At 40.7% G+C, this 12,597-nt stretch overlaps 1 protein-coding gene across 1 annotated transcript in view; it reads left to right on the forward strand.

The window, feature by feature from the left end:
* Nucleotides 1-1,310: 1,310 nt before the first annotated feature.
* The window catches only part of LOC112113135 (E3 ubiquitin-protein ligase HECW1-like), a gene marked incomplete at its 5' end in the record, with an annotated part of 150,531 nt that continues 139,244 nt past the window's right edge, over nt 1,311-12,597 (forward strand). The window contains one exon of the mRNA XM_026654074.1: nt 1,311-1,386. Coding sequence (XP_026509859.1) covers nt 1,311-1,386 — 76 coding nt within the window. The remainder of the gene's footprint in view (nt 1,387-12,597) is intronic.

Consider the following 12,597-nt stretch of genomic DNA (forward strand, 5'->3'; position numbering starts at 1 on the left):
TAGACTAGATTATTATAATGGTCCCTTCTAGCCTTAAAATCTATGACTCACTTCACTCCGATTCCCGGTATGTCTCTGGAGGAAGGTGAAGGAGCTAGATGGTGTGTGGAACATGCTCCTGCCACTGCGTTGAATACCATTCCAAGGGCTGAAGCCACTTAAGGGGGAGTAGATACCATTCTGAAGATCAAAGGAGAAGTGGCCCGGTGGCCCAACCTGCTAGCAGCTCCACTTCCAGTGGGCCATCCTGCTAGCAGCTCAACTCCACCATCTGCTCTACTTGTCTGTCAGTGGGCCCACGTCTCCCAGTTTTTTCAGCTCATATTTAAAGACCTCCAGTCAGCAGATTGATTCCCCATGCACATATCTTCCTCCTGTGCTTTCCATAGCTTGATCCAGAAAGAGATGGTAAAGGATTTATTTTCTTTGCTGTGACAATGTCCCAGTTTTTAGCACCAGCTGGCAAACTACTCTGTTGTGCCCTGAGCATAAAGTCAGCAACAGAGCAGTTCCCTTCTCACTTGCCACTGACACACTTCAAGCAAATACAATCTTTTAAAATTAAAACAGGAACAGTTCAGGTTCTTGAAGAAAAACCCACAATTGTGTAAAATGTATAGATGGGGTTGAGAAGGAGAGAGTTATTCCCACATTCAAATCAGCGGTGTGCAAGAAACATGCTGATCCTGGCCAAAAGTCAAGCCCAACAGGGCCCACTTTTTAAAGATTCTGTCTATTAAACAAGCTCAAATGATCATATAATGTAGCTCTTGCTTCTTCAGACTTCCCCTGTACATTTGTCACCGCAATATTTCATAATTGCTACTTTTTTCATGGGATTAATAATCATGTTTTATGTAACCCGTAAATGTAAATACAGGTTCCTGGCAGTCAGCTGGAGAGTCACTAGAATAACTGAACTACAGAGATTTACATTTCATTTTGTTGAGCTCAGAATTTGCTATTAAAATGAGGGGCAACATAACCATCCTTATGAGCTGCATTCATTTTTTGTTTAATAAGCAATTACTGTTTACAGATATTCCACTGAGGAAGTACTCTTTTTATTAACACAAAACACATATAAGATTACAGTAATTTCTTCCATAGTTTTCATTTCCGTGAAAAGGAGCTCCCTTGTGGCTGGTTTCGTACTTTACTGGTAAAATTTTTTTGACCGATAGTTTCCTAATGAAGGCATGTAATTGATTCTCAGTTGATGACGACAGCAGGAATAACAGTTATTAAGTCAGTTTTCAGTTCAAGAATCATTGGAGACAGCTATCTCACCATTTTCCTTCTTCCAGCAGATTTTTAAAAGCATCACCAGTGAAGATCCGGTCCAGGGTCAAGGAAGTCGGAGACTGATCAGTTTTTCACTCTCAGGTATGTCTTTGCTTGAATGCATAAAGCTATGAGACCAGAGGGTAGGACTGGAGATTTTTAAACCATGAAACAACCCCAATAGACCGTTTAGACTTAGCTTTGAAACTTTGAGGGCCAAAGGTTTAAAGAAGAGAGGCACAGGTTCACCTGGAAAACATGCATACAGGTGTACCTGTAATTGAAAGCAATTTTACGTCTGTAAAGTGGGGGTAATAATACTGACCTCCTTTGTAAAGCTGATTGAGAGCTACAGATAAAAAATGCTAAATAAGAGTGAAGTATTATTAATTTCATGTGCAAAAGGGCAGTAAGGTGTCCAGCTATCCATTTGTACTTGCAGTTACTTAAACTTACATGCATAATTGTGGCAACTGCCTATACAGGCCCCAGTTCAGGAAAGCATCCCTTTTCATGATAGCACGTACCCACGTGATTAACTTTATGCTTATCCTTAAAGTCTGTTGAAGTCAATGGGACTTCAGCACATCCTTAACTTTAAGCACATGTTTCAGCGCTTCTCTGAATCGGGCCCACAGATGTGCGTAAACAGGAGCTTGTGCATGCTTGTCCTTTGAGCTCACAGTGGCTTCTACTTTTCTAAATTTGCCCTTAGATATTAGTACGCCTTCATCTTGACTATCATTCCTGTTTAAAAATTATTATTAGTAGAGTGTTGTGGTAGTGTCTAAGAATCCCAGTCATGGACCAGTACCCCATTGTGCTAGGTGCTGTACAAATCCAGAACAAAAAGACAGCCCCTGCCCCAAAAAGCTTGCAGTCTAAGTAAAACTATAAAGAAAACAAAACAGGACTCTACATTTTAGAGGAATTAAGTAATGTAAGTAGATAAATAAAAAAAAATACCATAAAACTAACATCCTGGAGCCAAATCCCAGAAACTGCCATACTGGATCAGCCCATCTAGCCCAACGTATCCTGCCTGCTGCAGTAGATAGTACTAGATGCTTCAGAGAAACCCTATAGTGGACAATTATGGACTACCTTCCCACAGGGAAAGATTCTTCCTAATCCCATGTAGTTTGTGGTTTATATGTCCCTTATTTTGTATCCTATCTGGGTAGATTTTTAAATGTTTATCCAATCCATGAACATTTACTCAGGCTAACTTTCATTTAAGTCAGTGAGAGTTTGCCTGAGAAAGTACTGAATAAAAACTGAATAATAATCATTGAGTTCAGCGGAAGTTAGCCTGACCAAATGTTCCCAGATAGGATAAACACTTATAACAGATACAAACTCTCATGTTTCAGGACATTAGCCAACCACTAACTATTTGAGATCAGAAAGAAATGGGAATTTGAGTTACTTCAGTGGGAATTTTTCTCAGTATTCACTTATTTAGGGGATCAAAATTTGGTCCTATGAGAGGTTACCTCAAGCCTTAACCATTCAACAATAACACCAACAGTTATGGCTTTTGTGGCTTTTTAATCTTTTATGTGATTATATTAGTATAATTATTGAATGTTTTAAAAATTTAAAAGAAATATTAGGGGCCTATTTAATTAGACTTAATATAATCTATTTTAAAACTCCAACGCAACTCTGTAATTAGCTTTCAAAATAAAATAAACATGACTTTTCCACCTCTCTGAGAGGAATGTCACACTTCAGATTATAGACAGCTGTAAGTGTCTGAGTTCTTTGTCATGTTGGATGCAGAAAGACGACATGCACTCAGGTTCTCATAATGAAACAGCCACTTCATTAGAAGGCAGTTCATGGTCCAGTGACTGCATAACATATTTGCTGAAGGCACTTTGGCCTATTCTGCTGGTTGATGGATAGATTTTACTGTCACGAGGTTTGTGTGAGATTCCACCTCTATTTTTCCTTTCTTAATTTCAGCCTATCACTCCTAGTTATAAGTCTGTGCATCATGTTCAATAATTTTTCTCAAGCTTTAATCTTTGCACACTTTGATACTTATACACTGTTTACAGGGTTTTCTATGGCACCAATGACCATAATATTTAGCATCTCACAAACATTAATGAATTTATCCTCATAACCGCCTTGTGAGGTAGAGAAGTATTATTACCCCCATTTTACAGAGATTAAGGACCAGATACTCAGACGGTATAAATCAGCACAATTCATTGAAAATCAATAAAAATTGTTTAGACTCCTAAAACACTTAGGGCACTTATGAAAATTTTAGCCAGAAGCGGCAAAATTGGCAGATGATACAAAATTACACAAGATAGTTAAGTCCAAAGCTGACTGCAAAGAGTTACAAAGGGATCTCACAAAACTGGGTGACTGGGCAACAAAATGGCAATTGAAATTCAGTGTTGATCAGAGCAAAGTAATGCACACACTGGAAATCATAATCCCAACTATACCTACAAAATGGTGGGGTCTAAACTAGCTGTTACCACTCAAGAAAGAGATCTTGGAGTCATTGTGGATAGTTCTCTGAACACATCCATTCAGTGTACAGCAGCAGTCAAAAAAGCTAACAGTGTTAGAAACCATTATGAAAGGGATAGATTAATAAGGTATAAAATATCATAATTCCACTATATAAATCCATAGTACACCCACATCTTGAATACTGTGTGCTGCTCTGGTCTCCCCAGCTCAAACAAAATATATTAGAATTGGAAAAGTTTCAGAAAAGGGCAACAAAAATGATGAGGGTTATGGAACAGCTTCCATAAGAGGAGAGATTAATAAGACTGGGACTATTCATTTTTAAAAAGAGACATTTAATGGGGGATATGATAGAGGTGTATAGAACCATGAATGGTGTGGAGAAAGTGAACAAATAAGTGTTATTTACCCCTTCATATAACACAAGAACCAGCGGTCACCCAATTAAATTAATAGGCAGCAGGTTTAAACAAAGAAAAGGAAGTACTTCTTGACACAGTGCACACTCAGCCTGTGGAACTCATTGTCAGCAGTTGTTGTGAAGGCCAAAAGTGTAACTGAGTTAAAAAAAGAATTAGATAAGTTTATGGAGGCTAGGTGCATCAATGGCTATTACCCAAGATACTCAGGGATGCAACCCCATGCTCTGGGTGTCCCTCAACCTCTGACTGCCAGAAGCTGGGAGTGGACAACAGGGGATGGATCACTTGTTATTTTCTCTGTTCTGTTCATTCTCTCTGAAGCATCTGACACTGGCCACTGTCATAAAACAGTATAGTAAACTAGATGGACCATTGGTCTGACCCAGTATGGCCATTACTAAGTTCTTATGTAATCAAATGCTTAACCAAAATCCACGTATACTACAGTTTGAGATTTTCTGAACAGTCTTTGTATGAGATTTGGGTGACCAATTTTAGTGGGAATTAGGTATCCAAATCCCTTAGGCACCTATGAAAAATCTCAGCCTATATTTACTATATTTCATTTATTCACTAATTTTGTAACACACTCACACACCCCTCCCACCCCCAATCAAACTAAGCTGTTAGGATGTATTCTTTATAAACGCAAGCTGTTTACTGCTCAGGAGTCTATTACCTTTCCAGAGTTTCTGCTGGGATGGAAGTGACTTTCCATCACCTCCAAAACAGGTTTGTGCTTCCAAGGCACAGCCCAAGATTCATAGACTGTGAGGCCAGAAGGGATTGTTAAATCATCTAGACTTCTGTATAACAGAGTCCAGAGGATTTCACTCAGGTACCCTGTGCTGAGCCCAATAACTTGTATTTTACTAAAACATGTTTTCCAGAAAGCCACTCAGTCTTGATTTGAAGACCTCCAGAGATGGTAGTTTGTTCCAGTGGTTAATCAGCCTCACTGTTAGAATATTCAGACTAATTGTTCCACTTTCTCTTGTATTTTTTTCTCACTGAAGACAATTAAAAAGTTCTGTCTTGCAGCCATTTCTGAACAATTAATTTATTCTCATTTCATTTATTAATAGACCTGCATTTTCATTAATACTACTTCTGCCTCTTCCCCTATATAAATAAAAAGCTCTTCTAATTCTCCTTAGTGCCCTTGGCTATCATGAATTCATTTACCCCTCCCCCCCCCTTTTTTTTTTTTTTTTCTTTATTTTTTTCCTTCACGCCTGCTATCACTGGATTCTTGTTTGCTTACCTCTCCACTTTTCTACTTTTTAAAATCTCAGGTCTTTAAATGCCTCCTTGTGCAGCCACTCTGGCCAATTCTTATTTCATGGATTTTTGTTTTTTAAGAGGAACTGGAGTCTGTTCATAGATTTATAGATTTTGAGGCCAGATGGGACCATTATAACAATTTAGTCTGACCTCCTGCATAACACAGGCCATAGAGCCTGACCCAGTAGTTCTTGCATACCCCGTTGGCCCTTATATATAGGATCTTTTAGGATTCCTTTGCCTTATTCTGCACTCTTGGATTTTAATACTTTCTGTCACTTTACCTTCCTCATAAGATTTCCTAATGCCTTAATATTTGCTCTCTTGACATCAACAATACAGCTGCACCACTGAACCTTTTCCTTACTATGCTGAGTTCAAGAACCTCATACCTGCACTCAGAGTTTGTCTATACAGCAAGCTAATGTATGGCAAGTTGAGGTGTGAATGTACAGCACACAGGCTTATTGCACACTAACTAGCCAGGTGGACCCTGAGACTGCGCACTAAACATTTCCTAGTGTGGTTTGGTCTACTGCTGTTTGAAATAGTGTAACCCACACACCTCCTGGGTGTTGTGTTCTGTCCCATCTAGTGGCACCGAGACCACTTAGAGAAAGAGGTTAATGAATCTGCTCTACAGCCTTAGCTAACAACCAAATGGCTTTTAGCTCATGCAGTAGAGGCTTATGCACTAAGCTCCAGAGGTCCCAGGTCTGTTGGCATTACAATCCCAATAGATCAAAGTGCACTGCAGAACTTTTAGTGTATGGTGGCAGGGTCCACACGGCGAGTTAGAGTGTGCCACAGTAGCATGGGATTAGGAAAATGCACACTAATTCTGCTCAAGCTAGAGTGTTAAAAATAGCAGTGTGGCCACAGCAGCACGAGCAGTGGTTCAGGCTAGTCGCCTGAGTATGTACCGAGGGGGTTGGGTGGGATTATACTCGGGCAGCTATCCCAAGTTGCCACCCATGCTGCCGCTGCCACACTGTCATATTTTAGTGTGCTAGCGCCAGTAGCTCTACTGCATGTCTGTTTAGAAGGGCACTTCCCAGCATGGATAACTGATATGTAGACATACCCTAAGTGCGTAGCAAGCTTGCGTGCTGTAGATTTACACTCTGGCTTGCTACACGCGAAGTCTCTATGTAGTCAAGCCACAGCAAATCTGCTAAACTTTTACAAATGTTCTGTGTTTGCTCAGCTGAGAGGCAAGACCCTCACAGAGGCTTTTGAATCGTTAAAAAGCAGAGTCAGGGCTCAAATATGTTTTTCAAGTTAAAAATGGTGGTGTTAAGGATTAGAATTCCAAACTATGGTCTCATGGACTGACAAATGACCATGGTGACAGCAAGTTGATTCTGTTATTGCCTACACAGGATATCATATTATGTACTGTGACAGACCCAGACCAGTGGGGTACAGGAGTCTGGTAGAGGGCAAATATACTGGTCACTGGATGAGTAGTTTTCTGTTCCCTGAGTGACCAGAGAAGGGGCTGCACTAGAGTAATCAGGAACCTGCTAGAACCAGTTAAGGCAGGCAGGCTAATTAGGACACCTGGAGCCAATTAAGAAGAAGCTGCTAGAATCAATTAAGGCAGGCTAATCCGGGCACCTGGGTTTTAAAAGGAGCTCACTTCAGTTTGTGATGTGAGTGTGAGGAGCTGGGAGCAAGAGGCGCAAGGAGCTGAGAGTGAGAGGGTGTGCTGCTGGAGGACTGAGGAGCACAAGCGTTATCAGACACCAGGAGGAAGGTCCTGTGGTGGGAATAAGGAAGGTGTTTGGAGGAGGCCATGGGGAAGTAGCCCAGGGAGTTGTAGCTGTCATGCAGCTGTTACAGGAGGCACTATAGACAGCTGCAGTCCGCAGGGCCCTGGGCTGGAACCCGGAGTAGAGGGCGGGCCCGGGTTCCCCCCAAACCTCCCAATTGACCTGGACTGTGGGTTCTTCCAGAGGGGAAGGTCTCTGGGCTGTTCCCCAACCCACATGGTGAATCTCTGAGGCAAGAAAATCCGCCAATAAGCGCAGGACCCACCAAGATAGAGGAGGAACTTTGTCACAGTACCCAATGGGCAAAAGTTATCACTGTCAATTAAGAATTCAATTGATTATGAATTTTTTCCATTAATTTAAAAAAAAAGTATCCAGAGGTGAGAAGAGCATGATTTCCCTTTCTCCCCTATTACCATTCCCCCCTGCCTGACTACCTAAGCTTTTCACCTTTGCTACCCTCTCCTCTCCCCACAGTATCTTACTGATTCCTTCTTCTCCTTTTACTTACCTGCTTTTCCTGCATGTGTTTAATCTCTGATGAACTATTAGCAGCTTCATCCATGCTTTGGGATCATGCATTCTCCAGAATTGTTTGTTTAACTACTAGGGTGATCCCTTTAAAGAGTCATGGCAGTTCTGGGCCATGCCAATTCCCATTGCCTGGCTCAGCAATCTTCCTCAGAGCTGGAATTTTCTTTTCCACAAATAGCTTTGTAATTTCCTGAGAGAGAATGACTCCAAGGGGTGGAGAAATGTAGTCCCTAAGGAGAGCTTTAATGAATTATAGGTTGAATTATAGTACATACTGTTCCATTGACCTGGCCATGTTTGTGCAGCATCTTTGAAGTGGTGTTAACTCGTTTATAATTTCCAATTGTAAATGAAAGTATATAGAATTGAAAGACTCTGTTTGTTCTCCCTCTCTACCTGGATTCCCTCCTGCTTCCCCCTGTCATTTTCCCAAGTCTTGGCCTGATATTTTCAAATTGATTGATGTGCATAATGTCTTTTATAGAAAAGTATGATTTATGAATAACCATAAACTGGCATATGGTATATTAATGTAACTTCTAATGGGTTGAATAATTTTTTTTAAAAAAAGCATAGATGAGTTATTGTTAACTTCATTTCTCCAGACTCCCAACAAATGCATAAGAACATAAGAATGGCCATACTGGGTCAGACCAATGGTCCATCTAGCTCAGTCTCCTGTCTTCCAACAGTGGCCAATGCCAGGTGTTTCAGAGGGATTGAACAGAACAGACAATCATTGAGTGACTCATCATCTGCTGTCTACTCCTAGCTTCTGGCAGTCAGAGGCTAGGGACAACCAGAGCATGGGGTTGCATCCCTGACCATCTTGGCTAATAGCCATTGATGGGCCTATCCTCCACGAATTTATCTCATTCTTTTTTGAACCCTGTTATAGTTTTGGCCTTCACAACATCCCCGGCAACGAATTCCACAGGTTAACTGTGTGTTGTGTGAAGTACATCCTTTTGTTTGTTTTAAACCTGCTGCCTATTAATTTTATTGGATGACCCCTGGGTCTTGTGTTATGTGAAGAAGTAAATAACACTTCCTTATTTACTTTCTCCACACCATTCCCGATTTTATTGACTGCTGTCATATCCCCTCTTAGTGGTCTCTTTTCCAAGCTGAAAAGTCACAATTTTTTTTTAAATTTTTACTAGTATGGAAGCTGTTCCTTACCCTTAATCATTTTTGTTGCCCTTTTCTGTACCTTTTCCAGTTCTAAATATCTCTTTTGAGATGGGGTAACCAGAACTGCACATAGTATTCAAAGTTGGGCGTACCATGGATTTATATAGTGACATTATCCCTTTCCTAATGGTTCCTAGCATTTTGTTTGCTTGTTTTACTGCTGCTTCAGATTGAGCAGATATTTTCAGAGAACTATCTACAATTACTTCAACATCTCTTTCTTGAGTGGTAACAGCTAATTTAGAACCCATTACTTTGTATGTATAGTTGGAATTATATTTTCCAGTGTGCACTACTTTACATTCATCAACATTGAATTTTGTCTGCCATTTTGTTGCCCAGTCACCAAGTTTAGTGACTCTTCCCAGTCAGCTTTGGACTTAACAATCTTGAGTAGTTTTTATCACCTGTATATTTTGCCACCTCACTGTTTACCTCTTTTTCCAGATCATTGATGAATATGTTGAACAGCACCGGTCCCAGTACAGATCCCTGGGGGACACCACTATTTACCTCTCTTCTTTCTGAAAACTGGCCATTTATTCCTACCCTTTGTTTCCTATCTTTCAACCAGTTACTGATCCATGAGAGGACCTTCCCTCTTATCCCATAACTGCTTACTTTGCTTAATAGCCTTTGATTAAGGACCTTATCAAAAGCTTTCTGAAAGTCCAAGTACACTGTATGCACTGAATCACCTTTGTCCACATGTTTGTTGACCCCCTGAAAGAATTCTGATAGATTGATGGGGTACGATTTCCCTTTGGAAAACCAGTGTTTACTCTTTCTCAACAAATCGTGTTCATCTATGTGTCTCATAATTCTGTTCTTTATTATAGTTTCAACCAATTTGCCTGATACTGAAGTTAGGCCTGTAACTGCCAAATGCATTATAAAACTGCACTGTACTGCGGTATAATCTAAGCCTTCTGTAATTCATTGATTTAACCAAAGGATTAGACCCAATTATTCCTAAACCATCACTTAATAAATATTCAGTGAGAATATTTTCAGAACCATTCTGATTAGAGGGAAATATTTCCATTTGGGAAAGCATAATGGATTCGGATACTATGCTTCTATAGATATGATAGAAAGGACCACCAAGTGCTAACACACTAGTAGGAACTTGCCTGAGTTTTTGGATTGTTTCCTGTGCCTTTTATAGGAAAATTACACTTCTCACAAATATTGCATGTCCCATTGCAAATAAAATAGGAATCTGTCAGGTATCTACCAGTGCCCAGATAATTTTCTGCAGATCTTCCCTATTGTATTTTTTGATGACTGTAAGAACTTTGTGGGGAGATGTGATAATAATGTTGGAATATCTGTCCCTTAAGCAGCTGATTGTGCAACGCTTATTTACATGAATATCATATGGAAGTCATGGACTACATGCATAAGGAGTATCTATTTATCAAGGTTGTGATATGGCTCCCATCATTAAGCACTTACATGAGTGAGGATTGCAGGATCAGGCCCTGACACAGCCATGAAGACTGCTCAGGACTATAAATAGAGAGGATCAGGGAAACAATGTTTTCTGCCCATCATACATGTTACATAAGTCTTATATAAGAAGCAAAAAAGTGCTCAGATTGATGTGCTGTCAGATCAAAGGTAGGGTCTGGTCCTCAAATTATTAAGGTGCCTTCATTCTATCTTGTGTCAGCCACTGCTTCTCTCACAGACTTAGTTGTATTCACTGTATCATTCCTCCATGCTTCCATTAACCTAGTGCAGGGTTCATATAATAGTAAGGAAAAAGAACTCTTCAAAATTGTAGGACTGATTCTCCATTCCATTCCACTGCTTTTGTGGTGGTTTGAAGCCATGAATTTTAGTGCAGTTACACCACTATAAAACTGGCATACCAGAGGAAGAACTAGGCCCTGTATTTGGTGAGAGTTAAAATATAGTTAACCTAATAGTCGCTACTTCCACAGCAGAGAGAGAAATAGCATCACACACACAAAGACAAGGTGCAGTTGTTCACCGAACCCAATCCCAGGCCTACAACCCCTCTGTGACCTTTGCATAGAATGTTGGGGCTACTAGTGCCATGTAAACAGACCCTCTGACTATTGCAACTTCCCAACATTGACACAAGCGCCTCTTCCCTTCTGTTAAAGGTTTATAAGCTCTCCCTGTTTAATGCTGACTCAGGGAAGCATGGAGTACCACAGAACAACTTCTTTTTTCATGTGGAAATAGCAACATTTACAAGTCGATAGAAAGGTCTGAAATCCATTACAGGGCTTCAGGCGATGCAGAGTGCAACTTTGCTATACATCCTGGGAATGTAAAGATTGGGTACTGATTCGCAATGAGCTCAATGGTTTGGAGGTCTTTGTATTTGCACTGTATTGAATCCTTGCTATCCATTTGCGCATCAAGTGCACACATCTTCCATGTAATGCCCTAATACAGTTGGTTGTTCACTATCTTATGCAGAGTAGGAAACCAGGTGGTTCAATGATGAGATCATCTATGATATGCTTGGTAAATGCCAGGGTCTGCCCACTGCATCTGCCAGGTGTCTTCTCGGTTGAAGTTGGATGACAGACTTGCTTCTCCGGCTGCCCAGAATGGTGCGGGACATAAGGCAAGTGTGAGACAGGTGAACAAGCTTGTCATGGAGCAGGAGCTTTTGGTTAGCGAGAGCTTTCTTGTACTCGCACATCATAGCCACCTCTAACTGTATGGTTGGAGGAGGGATGTTTTTGAGGACTGGAAGCCAAGGCAGCAAAGTGGATTTCAGGATGCCAGTTACAAGTCTGATAGCTGCATTTAGCAGGATAGCGATGAGGTCTGTGTATAAGTTTCTTCCCTAGAAAGCTGTGCAGTACTTGGCTGTGGAATAAACTAAAGCCACTGTTGCCATTCATAGTATTCGAGCAGCGCAACCCCAGCTAGAACCTGCTTGCTTTTGGAAGATATTATTGTGACTCTTTGTTTTATGGACACAATAAAGAGTGTGTCCACTCTTTATTGTGTCCATAAAACAAAGGTTGCAATGAAGAGTGACTTCTAGGTTGCCGGGGTTAGGATTGTGGGCAATTGCCTTGCCATAGAAGTTTATGTTCAGCATCCTCTTAGCTTCAGAATTGCTGAGATGGAAAGCTGACAACACCATTTTTGATGGATTGGGTTTGAGTTGCCAGTACCGAAAATAGTTTTCCATCTTCTTCTGATCAGCATTAAGGGTGTCTTCAGTTTTGCTGGATGTTGCGGCCTGTGTCGTTAGTGACAGATCATCAGTATAAATGAGCTTATGTATAAGTTAAAAAGGGATGGTGCAAGTACTGATCCTTGTGGAAGGCCATTGTGCAACCTCCACTTTTTACAAACCTGATTTACTAGATGGACACGGAACTTTCTTCTTTGAAGGCATTGACCTAGTGAGTTGAAATGTCTGGCCGGATTGAAGCAGGTTGGATAGCTTCAGCTCTAGGCCCTTGTGCCAGACAGTGCCATAGGCTGATGACAAGCCGATAAAAGCTGCGGCCATTTTAATCTTCCACTGAAAGCTGGCCTCAATATGTGTGCCACAGAACTAACTTATGTGCACTAAAACTTCAGAATTATCACTGCTGAACAAA

Source organism: Terrapene carolina, unplaced genomic scaffold, assembly GCF_002925995.2.
Source record: "Terrapene carolina triunguis isolate 2854851 unplaced genomic scaffold, T_m_triunguis-2.0 Scaffold180, whole genome shotgun sequence".
NCBI classification, from domain to species: Eukaryota; Metazoa; Chordata; order Testudines; family Emydidae; genus Terrapene; species Terrapene triunguis.